Raw genomic sequence first — 12,498 nt, 5'->3', positions numbered from 1 at the left:
GCCGATCCTGCTCCGCGCATGCGCAACAAGCACGCAGTCTTCCCGCCCACCTCTTGCGCATGCGCACACTACACACACCCCCGCCTCAGACCCTCCGCGCATGCTCAGTGGCGTCTCGGTGTTCGGCGGCGGCGGCGCCATCGGCTGTGCGTGAGGCGGGAGAGGGCAGCCCTCAGCCATGTCGGGGTCAGCGGGGTCCGGCGGTACGACCGGCTCGGCGCGGAAGCGGCTGATGAAGGAGGAGGACATGACGAAGGTGGAGTTCGAGACGAGCGAGGAGGTGGACGTGACGCCCACCTTCGACACCATGGGCCTGCGGGAGGACCTGCTGCGGGGCATCTACGCTTACGGTGTGCGGCTGGGAGGCGGAGGCCAGGGGCGGAGGGAACGGGGAAGGGGGGCATGTGGGCGGGGGGGGTGCTGAGGCCTGTCGTCGGGGCCGGCACCCGGATGTCGGGCAACGCGCCTGCGCGGTGAAGCCGCCGATGTCTCGGTTCTGGGGCTGCCCCGCTGACGGTAACGGCCGATTCCGCAGGTTTTGAGAAGCCCTCGGCCATCCAGCAGAGAGCCATCAAACAGATCATCAAGGGGAGAGACGTGATCGCCCAGTAAGTGGGGCTGCCGGCGGGGAGGCGGGGGAGCGTGTGCCGTGAGGAAGCTGCGAGCTCGGGGCGGGGAGGAGGCACAGTCGCTGCCTTTAATCTAGAATCAAGGTCTGTCACTCATAGAATCACAGACTGGTTTGGGTTGGAAGGGACCTTAAAGCTCATCCTGTTCCAACCCCCTGACACAGACAGGTACACTTTCTGCTAGACCAGGTTGCTCTAAGCCCCATCCAGCCTGGCCTTGGACAGTGCCAGGGATGAGACATTTGCCACTTCTCTGGGCAAGCTGTGCCAGGGTCTCACCACTCGTAGTGAAGGACTTCTTTTTTACATCTAACCTCAGTTTCACCTGTTTTAAGTTTGAATCTGTTACTTCTTGTGCTATCGCTACTGTCCCTGATAAAAAGTCCCTCTCTGGCATCCTTGTAGACCCTTGTAGGTCATGGTCTCATGCTGCCGCATGGCAGGATTAGGGAAGTCACATCACGATCAAACAGGGTGAAAGCATCTAACATGCACGTAAGACAATTATCCAAACAGTTGTTAATGTTTCTTATGTTTAGGTAATAAAGGTTCAGTCAAGATGTGTTGAGAACTCTGTGTTCTCAGACAGTAGGGCTCTGAAACTCTTGGGAATGTTTTCTAGGAAAGCCAGGGAGGAGGAGAGACAACTGCAGTCTCAAGGGGAAACGTAAAAAGAAGAAAACCTATTATGTCTCTAGAAATAAAGAAGGATATGCATCCCACTGAAAAAGAAATCTTTCTAGGTCAGTAGAGGGAATTGCTAACCTTCCAAATTGTATTAGCTTATTGACCATTTACCTTAAAAGAAAAAAAGAATGATGAATTGTAGGAATTTTAAGTGTTGGTCTGATAAGGAGTAGAGATTCAAAAGCTGAGGACCCTGCAACACAGTGCTCTGTCTCTGATACTGTAGTTGTCAAAGCTGCTTGTCTGCACATCACGCTGTGACCATAACCTCTGCAATGAAGACAGGCTGAGAGAGCTGGGCTTGTTCAGCCTGGAGAAGAGAAGGCTCCATGGAGACCTTAGAGCAGCTTTCAGTGCCTAAAGAGGCCAACAAATTTGGAGAGGGGCTTTTGACAAGGACATACACTGACATGACTAGAGGGAATGGCTTTAGACTGAAAAAGAGGAGATTTATATGAGATACTGGGATTAAATTCTTTACTGTGAAGGTCATGAGGCACTGGAAAAGGTTGCCCAGGAAGCTGTGGATGCCCTACTCCTGGAACTTTGGATGGGGCTTGGAGCAACCTGGTCTAGTTGAAGGTGTCCCTGCCCATGACAGGGAGCTGGAACCAAATGAGCTCTAAGGTCCTTTCCAACCCAAACCATTCTTTGACTCTATGATACCTTTGTCAGATAGAGTGTTGGCAATATAGACTTCTTTACAGTGAACGAGTGGCAAAGAGCAGAGGGGTGGAATATATTGAAATTGCTTGAATTGTTTATCCAGACTTCCAGAGTGTTCACCAAGCATCTGTTTCTCAGGTCACAATCAGGAACAGGGAAGACGGCAACATTCTCCATCTCTGTTCTGCAATGCCTGGATATACAGGTAATCTCATAACGTGGCAAAAGTTATTTTAAACTAAATTGCTAGAGTCTTCTTCAGAAAAGCGTTAATTTTTAACATGTATAAATGAAATTTCATATTGACGTCTTTCAATTATGGGCAGTGAACCTCAGACAAACTTCTGGCTGAAAATTTCACCAGATTCTGAATAATTTCACTGTTAAACCCACCCTGTTTAACAGTGCAAAATCTGTTCTGATAAAATCTTGTTGTTACAAAGTTGGCTATAACAGCTGATCTCTTTCACATATTAGAGGGCTAAATTAGTCTCCCAGCAGGCAGAATTGCCCTCAAATGACCCTAACAGCATCAGCAACCTGTCTGAACAGTTGGCACACATTGCACAGCATCAAACCTGGACTTTTGACTGACAAATGCTTGCTTTTGTTATAGTTGGGAGTGTCATGTCCATGCAATTGCTTTTTAATTACAACTTGAGTGTGTACATCCTGTTGAACAAAATTACGATTTTTTTGTGGGCCTTCTTAAATAAGGCTTAGATTGTTATTCACCCCTTAGTGGCTGGGATATAAAATGTTGCATGTTCTAAATTAAAAGTTGTTCTTTTTGCTTAATTTCTGTAAAGCGCTTACAATATTTTTCAAGCACGACACTATCCTTGTGCAATGCAAGGGTTTGATCAGAACATACAAAGTTAAGGTGATTTAAATTTGTTTCTTTTCTTTTGCAATAATACACACATGTATAGTTGCTTTCAGAAATTAGGTTGAAATGAAAAAGTGCTCTCAACTGCATAAGTCTTGTAAAAAATAACTTCACTAAGAGGCTATTACTGTGTAAATGCTCTCTTTGGGAGCAGCTTTTTAGGAGTACTGACCCTTGCAAACACTAAGTTTAGCACAAAATTCCAGTTAATCATTCAGACGTGACATTTCAGAGCACTGTGGATCCGTAGTCTGTCTTGCACTTAGATATCTGCCCTTTGATTAACTGCTGTGTGATCACTTGTTTTAATCAGGTTCGTGAGACCCAGGCATTGATCTTGGCACCAACTCGGGAGCTGGCTGTACAGATTCAGAAGGTAGAAGCATTTAAATCACCATCTGTAAAGCACTTGCAAGGCTTGAGGCTGATCCTCAGGTGTTCCCCAGCAGAGCTCAAAGCTGCTGCTTTTTAAGGACAGCATTTTAGAGCAGTTGTGAGCCTCTCAGGAACCGAGTTCACATAGTTTGGAAACCTGCTTTTGGGGAGGTTTGGGTAACAGATGTAAAATATCCTAACTGCTTGTGCTTATATCTGTTTAAAAACCCACTGTCTGGCAGACCTGCATCCCTTCACAAATACAAACTTCATGGGAGCTCAGTTATTTAAGCCATTCCTTCGTATCAACACAGGGTCTTCTTGCTCTGGGAGACTACATGAATGTCCAGTGTCACGCCTGCATTGGAGGGACAAATGTGGGTGAAGATATCCGAAAGCTGGATTATGGGCAGCATGTTGTTGCTGGCACTCCAGGCCGTGTGTTTGGTAAGGCCATGTGCAAGGCTTCAGACCTGAGTTGAGCCATGGGAATTGCCTGCAACTTTTGTGAGCTTAGATTTGAAATAGCATGAAAATTACATTAATCTGGCACAATTAATGTGAAGTGTAACAAGGTAGCAACTTACTTTAGCAATGTTTGGAAAAGACTAGAGGGAAATCAATGGGGATAGTATGTGAATTTTCTCTGCTGGTTTTCATTGTTGACATGTTTCTCCATATGGTTGCATGGGAACAAAGAGTATTTTTTAAGGAGAAAATACTACAATCCGAGGATATACTTCAGAATCTTGGAGGAGAAAGGAGCTGGGTCTACTTGAATATCAAAGTCAGGTCCACGTTTTCTGTGTACTGACAATCACTCTCTCTTTGTTAAATTGGGTGCAGTTGTAACTGGTACTTCTGGTTTCATTGCATGAAGTTTTTTATGTTTACTTTTGGTGGCAGCTGCCACAGTGATAGTGTTGACCTTCAAGGTCCCATCTTCTGGATCTCTGAGAGTCAACACTTTCCCTTACACAGGCTCCTGTCACTGAGAGAACACAGAGCCAGTCTCCACAAGTGAAAAATAAATAATTAGCAGCTATAGAACTGGGCTGGCTTTGAACAGCAACAAATAACAAATACTTTCTACTGCAGTATTAAGGGATTACCCAAAACTCTGCTCTTCCAAACAGGATGTGGATTTGCCCAGTCTGTTGATGAAAAGTTCATGCAGCATTTTGCATTTCTCACATTGTAGGAGACCAGATCACCTGTCCTATGCACTTAGCAAGTGGCAACCCACAGCTTGGACACTGGGAGCTTCCCTGCAGTCAGTGCTCCCTTAGCTGGGCTCCAGAGACATCCCCCTAGATTGAAGGATGCTACGGGCACAGTGTGGTTCTTGGATGTGCCTTCTATCACCAAACAGCTGTCCCTGTTGGCAGCAAGGGAAGGGCATGTCCCTCTTCCACCAACATGCCCTGGCAGGAGCTGGGAGCAGTGTAGGCTCTCTTGCTTTCAGAGCCTTTTCATCTTACCAAGTGCATTCTTACAGATATGATTCGTCGTCGAAGTTTAAGAACTCGCGCCATCAAAATGCTGGTTTTGGATGAAGCAGATGAAATGCTCAATAAAGGTAAAATATCTCTCTCCCTTTTACTTCTTTTGTCCTCGCATCTTTGAGATTGCAGGATGTTCCAGCAGGCAGTCCTGCTTCTAAAGAAAACAAACTGGTTTAATGTTTTAATTATAGGCTATAACAGGTTAAGCTTCTTCATATGCCTTGTCTAATTGAGTTGTTGTGTCCTTTTCAGTAGTTACAGATTATCACAGATTCATAGAATAGTTAGGGTTGGAAGGGACCTTAAGATCATCTAGTTCCAACCCTGCTGCCATGGGCAGGGAGACCTCACACTAAACCATGTCACCCAAGGCTCTCTCCAACCTGGCCTTGAGCACCGCCAAGGATGGAGCATTCACAACTTCCTTGGGCAACCCATTCCAGTGCCTCACCACCCTCACAGTAAAGAATTTCTTCCTTATATCCAATCTAAACTCCCCCTGTTTAAGTTTTAACGCCTTGTCCTATCACTACAGTCCCTAGTGAAGTGTCCCTCCCCAGCATCCTTATAGGCCCTCTTCAGATGCTGGAAGGCTGCTATGAGGTCTCCACGCAGCCTTCTCTTCTCCAGGCTGAACAGACCCAACTTTCTCAGCCTGTCTTCATACAGCAAGTTCTCCAGACCCCTGATCATCCTCGTGGCCCTCCTCTGCACTTGCTCCAACAGCTCCATGTGCCTTTTGAGGACACCCAAACTGTACACAGTACTCCAAGTGGGATCTAACGAGAGCAGAGTACAGGGGCAGGATCACCTTCGACCTGCTGGTCATGCTCCTTTTGATGCAGCTCAGGATACGACTGGCTTTCTGGGCTGCGTGTGCACACTGACACTGGCTCATGTTCATTTTCTCATCAACCAACACCTCCCAAGTCCTCTGCTCAACCTGTAGCTGTGCCTGGGATTGCTCTGACCCAGGTGGTGTAGGACCTTGCACTTGGCATGGTTAAACTTCACAAGGTTGGCATCAGCCCACCTCACAAGCATGTCGAGGTCCCTCTGGATGGCATCCCTTCCCTCCGGTGTATCAACTGAACCACACAGCTTGGTGTCATCAACAAACTTGCTGAGGGCGCACTCAATCCCCCTGTCCATGTCACTGACAAAGATGTTGAACAAGACCGGTCCCAACACCCATCCCTGAGGGACACCACTCGTTACCGGTCTCCAGTCGGACATCGAGCCATTGACCACAACTCTTTGCATGCGGCCATCCAGCCAGTTCTTTATCCACCGAGTGGTCCTCCCATCAAATTGATGTCTCTCCAATTTAGAAACAAGGATATCGTGTGGGATAGTATCAAACGCTTTGCACAGGTCCAGGTAGATGACATCAACTGCTCTACCCCTGTCCATCAGTTCTGTAGCCCCATCATAGAAGGCCACCAAATTGGTCAGGCAGGATTTCCCCTTAGTGAAGCCATGCTGGCTGCCACCAAGCACCTTGTTGTTTTTCATGTGCCTTAGCATGTCTTCCAGGAGAATCTGCTCCAAGAGTTTGCCAGGCACAGAGGTGAGACTGACTGGTCTGTAATTCCCCGGGTCATCCATTTTCCCCTTCTTGAAAATGGGGGTTATATTTCCCTTTTTGCAGTCGTCGGGAACTTCACCTGACTGCCATGATTTTTCAAATATGATAGACAGTGGCTTAGCAACTTCATTCGCTCCTTCAGGACCCGCGGATGAATTTCGTCAGGTCCCATGGACTTGTGCACGTTCAGGTTCTTAAGATGGTCTCGAACCAGATCCTCTCCTACAGGGGCCTAAGTCTTCATTCTCATAGTCCCTGCTTCTGCCTTCCAAGACTTGGGTGGTGTGGTCAGAGCATTTGCTAGTGAAGACTGAGGCAAAGAAGTCATTAAGAACCTCAGCCTTCTCCAAATCCTGGGTAGCCAGTTCTCCTGAGAGCTTCCGGAGAGGGCCCATGTTGTCCGTAGTCTGCCTTTTATTTGCAGTGTACCTATAGAATCCCTTCCTGTTATCCTTAACATCCCTAGCCAAGTTTAATTCTAACTGGGCCTTAGCCTTCCTCACCTGGTCCCTAGCTTCCCAGGCAACATCCCTGCATTCTTCCCAGCTTCACCTGTCCTCGCATCCACCTTTTATAAGCCTTTCTTTTCCCCTCTTAAGTTTCCTCAGCAGCTCCTTATCCATCCATGGACGTCTCCTGGCCCTCCTGCTGCACTTCCTTCTAGTTGGGATGCAACACTCCTGAGCTTGGTGCAGGTGATCCTTGAATATCAGCCAACAGTGTTGGGCCCCCTTGCCCTCTAGGGCTGTGTCCCATGGAACCTTACTAAGCAGGTTCCTGAAGAGGCCAAAGTCTGCTCTCTTGAAGTCCAGGGCAGTGAGCTCGCTGCACGCTCTTCTCACTGTCCCGAGGATCTCAAATTCAACCATTTCATGATTGCTACAACCAAGGCTGCCGTGGAGCATTTCCATTTCCAGCCAGCCCTTCCCTGTTGGTGAGCACGAACTCGAGCATGGCACCTCTCCTTGTTGGCTCCTCTATTACTTGCAGAAGGAAGTTGTCTTCCACACAGTCGAGGAACCTCCTTGGATTGCTTGTGCTAGGCAGTACCATTGCGCCAATAAATATCAGGCTGGTTGAAGTCCCCCATGAGGACAAGGGCCTGCGAGCGTGGGGCTGTAGAGCGCTTCAGTCATAGGGTCCTCCTGATCAGGCAGTCTGTAACAGATCCCCACAGTAATGTCTCCCATTATCAAGTACTGCCTTTCGTACTCTATTGTGTACCACAGCCACATTGTAGTGGTCTGTGGAAAATGAGGGAGAGTTGAGCAGTACGTGACACTGGCTTTGAGCTACTGATTCACTCATTAATTTTTATCTCATAGAATAGGCCCATTACTGGATTCCAGATCAAATTGTGGAGGAGCACAATGTTTGGAAGAACAAAATGATAACTGTTCTGTGGTACTGGATTTGCTTTTCAGGTTTTAAGGAGCAGATCTATGATGTGTACAGATACTTGCCTCCAGCTACACAGGTGGTTTTGATCAGCGCCACTTTGCCTCATGAAATTCTGGAGATGACCAACAAATTCATGACAGACCCCATCCGCATCCTGGTGAAACGGTGAGTGAATTTCCTTGGAAAGAACAGGAGCTCTTTGAGCTGGTCTGGTCCTGGGCTGCCTAGGTGTTTGCAGACATCCTCATGTCCTGTTTGCCAGCAGAGGCCAACTTGCTCTTCGATGTTATCCTTGTCCAGTTCTGTTTGCTGCTCCCACCCCCTCATCCTCTCCATATATAGTGGTCTCTTGTCCTGGAAATCCATCTGTCACACCTGCCCAGTTCCTCTGCTCCTCCAGAGGATTTCCATAGGCCTCTTCCATTAATTTGCTATTTTTACATAGCAAGCCAGAAAACCCTTTAGCTTACTGATCCTGAATGCCCCTGGAGGTGTAGCTTAAGTCTGGTGGTGTCACAGTTCCTGATGCAGTGGAACTTAGCAGGAGTCTAGAGGAATAAGTATGGACAGCCTGAGAGGAGGAGACTTGCTCTTGCCTGATCTCTTATTGCCCTTATTTACCTTTTTTCAGTCTCTTACATTAAGAAGCTTGAATGTAAAAATTGTGAAAACAGGAATGTTTCCCTTTGTAGCGGTCTGTCTAGAGCAGAGAGGATGCCCCAGTTCTAGTCTCTGTTGCATGGGTCATGTTTGAGACCCTTATTAGAGCAGATTTCTCCGGGAACTTTCTAGAACAACTTGGACCTGCGTGCAGACCCAGCAACCCACAGCAAACAGGGCAGAGGTATGATCTCCACTGAAGCGCACCCACTGAAGCACTTTAGACTACATTGTATGTGTTCACCTACTTGTGTGGTACAGCTCTTCATAGAACCACAAGCTGGTTAGGGTGGGAAAGGACCTTAAAGCTCATCCAGTTCCTGTGGCAGGGACACCTTCCACTAGAGCAGGTTGCTCCAAGCCCTGTCCAACCTGGCCTTGAGCACTGCGAGGGATGGGGCAGCCACAGCTTCTCTGGGCAACCTGTGCCAGCACCTCAGCACCCTCACAGGGAAGAACTTCTTCCTGATGCCTAATCTGAATCTTCTCTCTGTCAGTTTAAAGCCATTCCCCCTTTGTCCAGTCACTACACTCCCTTGTAAAAAGCTCCTCTGCAGATTTCCTGTAGGCCCTTTTAGGTATTGGAAGACTCTTATAAGGTTTCCCCTGAACCTTCTCTTCTGTTCTTACTGCCCTACAGTGATGAGTTGACCCTTGAAGGAATCAAGCAGTTTTTCGTGGCTGTGGAGAGGGAAGAATGGAAGTTCGACACCTTGTGCGATCTCTACGACACTCTCACAATCACCCAGGCTGTCATCTTCTGTAACACCAAGAGAAAGGTACAGCACAATACTTTCTGAGCGGGGCTGCGAGGAGACTGGGACAAACCCGGTTAAGAGTTCTAGTCATTTTCCCATTAGAGAATAGGTTAGTAAGAATAGAGATTAAATATTTGCTTTGGGATGTGCCCAGTTTAAATAACTGGTTGTAAGCAGACCTGATACAGCTGACAGGAACTCTTCTTAGAGAAGTAGAACTAATTAGGTAAGAATGTGCTTATTCTTGTAATTGCTTATAATCTCAGAAACAAACCCACACTTTCTGAATAAATGCCCTTAATTCCTTTCTTTCATGGAGCCCTGTATCATGTTGCCAGTGTTCTGTAAGGTTTATTTACCATGCTTGTTAAAATGTCTCTCAGACCTTGATAGCATGCATCTCTGCAAATACTCTCCAAGCACAGCTTAGCGCATGTGGCTGTCCTGAGCAAAGAGCTAACCCAGGCTGTTTGGCTGTATGCACAGGTAGACTGGCTCACAGAGAAGATGAGAGAAGCCAACTTCACAGTTTCATCCATGCATGGGGACATGCCACAGAAGGAGAGAGAGTCCATCATGAAAGAGTTCAGATCTGGTGCAAGGTAAATCATAGAATCATAAAATAGTTAGGGTTGGAAAGGACCTTAAGATCATCTACTTCCAACCCCCCTGCCATGGGCAGGGACACCCCACACTAAACCATGTCACCCAAGGCCTCATCCAACCTGGCCTTGAACACCGCCAAGGATGGAGCATTCACAACCTCCCTGGGCAACCCATTCCAGTGCCTCACCACCCTCACAGTAAAGGATTTCTTCCTTAGATCCAATCTAAACTTCCCCTGTTTAAGTTTCAACCCATTACCCCTTGTCCTCTCACTACAGTCCATGATGAATAGCCCCTCCCCAGCACCCTTGTAGGCCCCCTTCAGATACTGGAAGGCTGCTATGAGGTCTCCACGCAGCCTTGTCTTCTCCAGGCTGAACAGCCCCAACTTTCTCAGCCTACCTTCTTACAGGAGGTGCTCCAGTCCCCTGATCATCCTCGTGGCCTCCTCTGGACTTGTTCCAACAGTTCCATGTCCTTTTTATGTTGAGGACACCAGAACTGCACACAATACTCCAAGTGAGGTCTCCTGAGAGCAGAGTAGAGGGGCAGGATCCCCTCCTTCGACCTGCTGGTCACACTCCTCTTGATGCAGCCCAGGATACGGTTGGCCTTCTGGGCTGCGAGCGCACACTGAAGCCGGCTCATGTTCATTTTCTCATTGACCAACACCCCCAAGTCCTTCTCTGCAGGGCTGCTCTGAATCTCTTCTCTGCCCAACCTGTAGCTGTGCCTGGGATTGCTCCGACCCCCCAGGTGTAGGACCTTGCACTTGGCATGGTTAAACTTCATCAGGTTGGCATCAGCCCACCTCACAAGCGTGTCGAGGTCCCTCTGGATGGCATCCCTTCCCTCCGGCGTATCAACCGAACCACACAGCTTGGTGTCATCGGCAAACTTGCTGAGGGCGCACTCAATCCCTCTGTCCATGTCACCGACAAAGTGTTCCTTGCAGCAGGTTTTCTTGTGGTGTCTGAAGGGAACAGGCCTCAGAAACCCATAATACCTCTCCCCTCTGAAGGCCTTGTTAAGCTTATATTAGGAAGAACTGTGATTCCCATCTATCCCCCTGCAGTGTCACAGGGTTGGGAGATTGCCACTTTCCAAAGAGGGATGCTCATACTTTTAGGCACAGAACTAGTCTGGTTTATTTCACTGAAGAGGTTGGGTGTTGCTGCATTTAAAATAAGAAAGAAAAATATTTGGGCTCCATCCTCTGTATTTTAAACTCTTGGGAGCATCATACTTCTTCTGAAAGATCAAAGCTGTCTTGGTACTATCTATCTTCACTGAAGTTTGGTGATGCTGCATGGGATGGCTTTCCTTGCAGCAAAAGCATGGATGGTGCCAGTGTGCTGCAGGCAGGGAGGAGCACAGAAGAGCAGAGGGTGCCCTGTGCCGGACACTGCAGCTTCTCAGCTCTCACACCCACATCAGGTAGTGGAACAGCTCTGACTGTCCCTTCTCTTTGCAGCCGAGTCCTTATTTCAACAGATGTTTGGGCTAGAGGCCTGGATGTGCCTCAGGTGTCCCTCATCATTAACTACGACCTACCCAACAACAGAGAACTCTACATACACAGGTAAGCTCAGCCTTTGCTGGGGGAGCATGGCTGCATTACTCTTCTCCAAGGTGGCTCCATCCTCTCTTTCCTTGTGCTGCCTCCACAGAATTGGCCGGTCGGGCAGGTATGGCCGAAAAGGTGTTGCCATCAACTTTGTAAAGAATGATGACATCCGCATCCTGCGGGACATTGAGCAGTACTACTCCACCCAGATTGATGAAATGCCCATGAATGGTGAGTGCGGGCCAGCCCCAGGGAGTGCTGCCCTCCTCCAGCGAGGAATTGGGGTGCTGCATCTGAAAGAGAAATGCCAGATGCTTTGTTTTGCTACTTACCTCATTCCCAAGCCCAAATAGTCTTTGCTTCCCCTGAGGAAGAGCTTGGGAGCAGCAGTAGGTGCCCTGGGCTGCTGGGCTGATGCTTGTGGCACACTTGTTTTTCTTATATTCTCCCATTTTCTCTCATTTCAGTTGCTGATCTTATCTGAAGATCCACGTTTACCAGGGAGTTGTACTGTTTGGTAGCCTCCGTAATCCTGTTTTGGACCGCCACATCCCTTTATCGTATTGCTGGTCATACGTTCTTGAGTTGAGCTGCACTTGGGAACTTGTGTAAATAATTTCCTTACTCCCACCCATCTTTTTCAATAAAAAAAAGGAAGTTTTACCATAACCTCTGCTTAATTGCTTTAACCCCAGATAGCAACAGGCAGGGAGTTCTGAGATACTGCCATACTTGGCTTGCACAGTGGAAAAAACACTGAACGCTCAGTACATCTAGGTTCATAAAACAGGTTCTCCGCCCTTTCATTATCGCTGTGCCATGCTACCTGATGTACTTTTTAGTTTCCTTAACTTGACTTTTAAGGATCAGCCATCTACAGGAAAAATCTGTGGCCTGCCCCTAGCCTGCTCTAAGAAAATTGAGTTACAGGATAAGACAGTACTTTCCTGTTGTTTATGCTTTTCTGGCGCCAGAAATCACATCACTCATTGCTCCAGCTATTCTCCTCCCAAGGAGCACAGGCACTGTGAGGGTGAGTGCCTTTCACTTGATGACATCTGGAGAAATAAATACATTCTAAAAGCCATTTTCTGAAGTAACAGAAAGAGCAAGTAGCTTTTATGGTGTCAGCTTCTCCACCCATTTTTGGCACATCTTTTTAGTCAT

General features: G+C 47.7%; 1 protein-coding gene across 1 annotated transcript; it reads left to right on the top strand.

The window, feature by feature from the left end:
- The first annotated feature begins 93 nt into the window (after positions 1 to 93).
- On the top strand, positions 94 to 12,000 carry EIF4A3 (eukaryotic translation initiation factor 4A3). The gene is made up of 12 exons (XM_080616458.1): positions 94 to 350; positions 536 to 608; positions 2,121 to 2,187; positions 3,185 to 3,247; positions 3,561 to 3,693; positions 4,745 to 4,825; positions 7,764 to 7,905; positions 9,041 to 9,179; positions 9,645 to 9,760; positions 11,239 to 11,346; positions 11,435 to 11,562; positions 11,799 to 12,000. The coding sequence occupies exons 1-12, from the start codon at positions 179 to 181 to the stop codon at positions 11,813 to 11,815; spliced, it is 1,239 nt and encodes a 412-aa protein (XP_080472584.1). The 5' UTR covers positions 94 to 178; the 3' UTR covers positions 11,816 to 12,000.
- The last annotated feature ends 498 nt before the right edge of the window (positions 12,001 to 12,498 follow it).

This window comes from Psittacula echo, assembly GCF_963264785.1.
Source record: "Psittacula echo genome assembly, chromosome: 4".
NCBI lineage: Eukaryota > Metazoa > Chordata > Aves > Psittaciformes > Psittacidae > Psittacula > Psittacula echo.
The sequence above is the reverse complement of the archived record's forward strand: the minus strand, read 5'-3'. Positions and strand labels throughout refer to the sequence as shown.

Excerpts from the sequence above, each read along its gene's own strand:
- EIF4A3 (XM_080616458.1), top strand. The coding sequence starts at position 179 with ATGTCGGGGTCAGCGGGGTCCGGCGGTACGACCGGCTCGGCGCGGAAG. Across the intron at positions 7,906-9,040 it reads ATCCGCATCCTGGTGAAACG|TGATGAGTTGACCCTTGAAG; the intron begins GTGAGTGAATTT and ends ACTGCCCTACAG. Across the intron at positions 11,347-11,434 it reads AGAGAACTCTACATACACAG|AATTGGCCGGTCGGGCAGGT; the intron begins GTAAGCTCAGCC and ends CTGCCTCCACAG.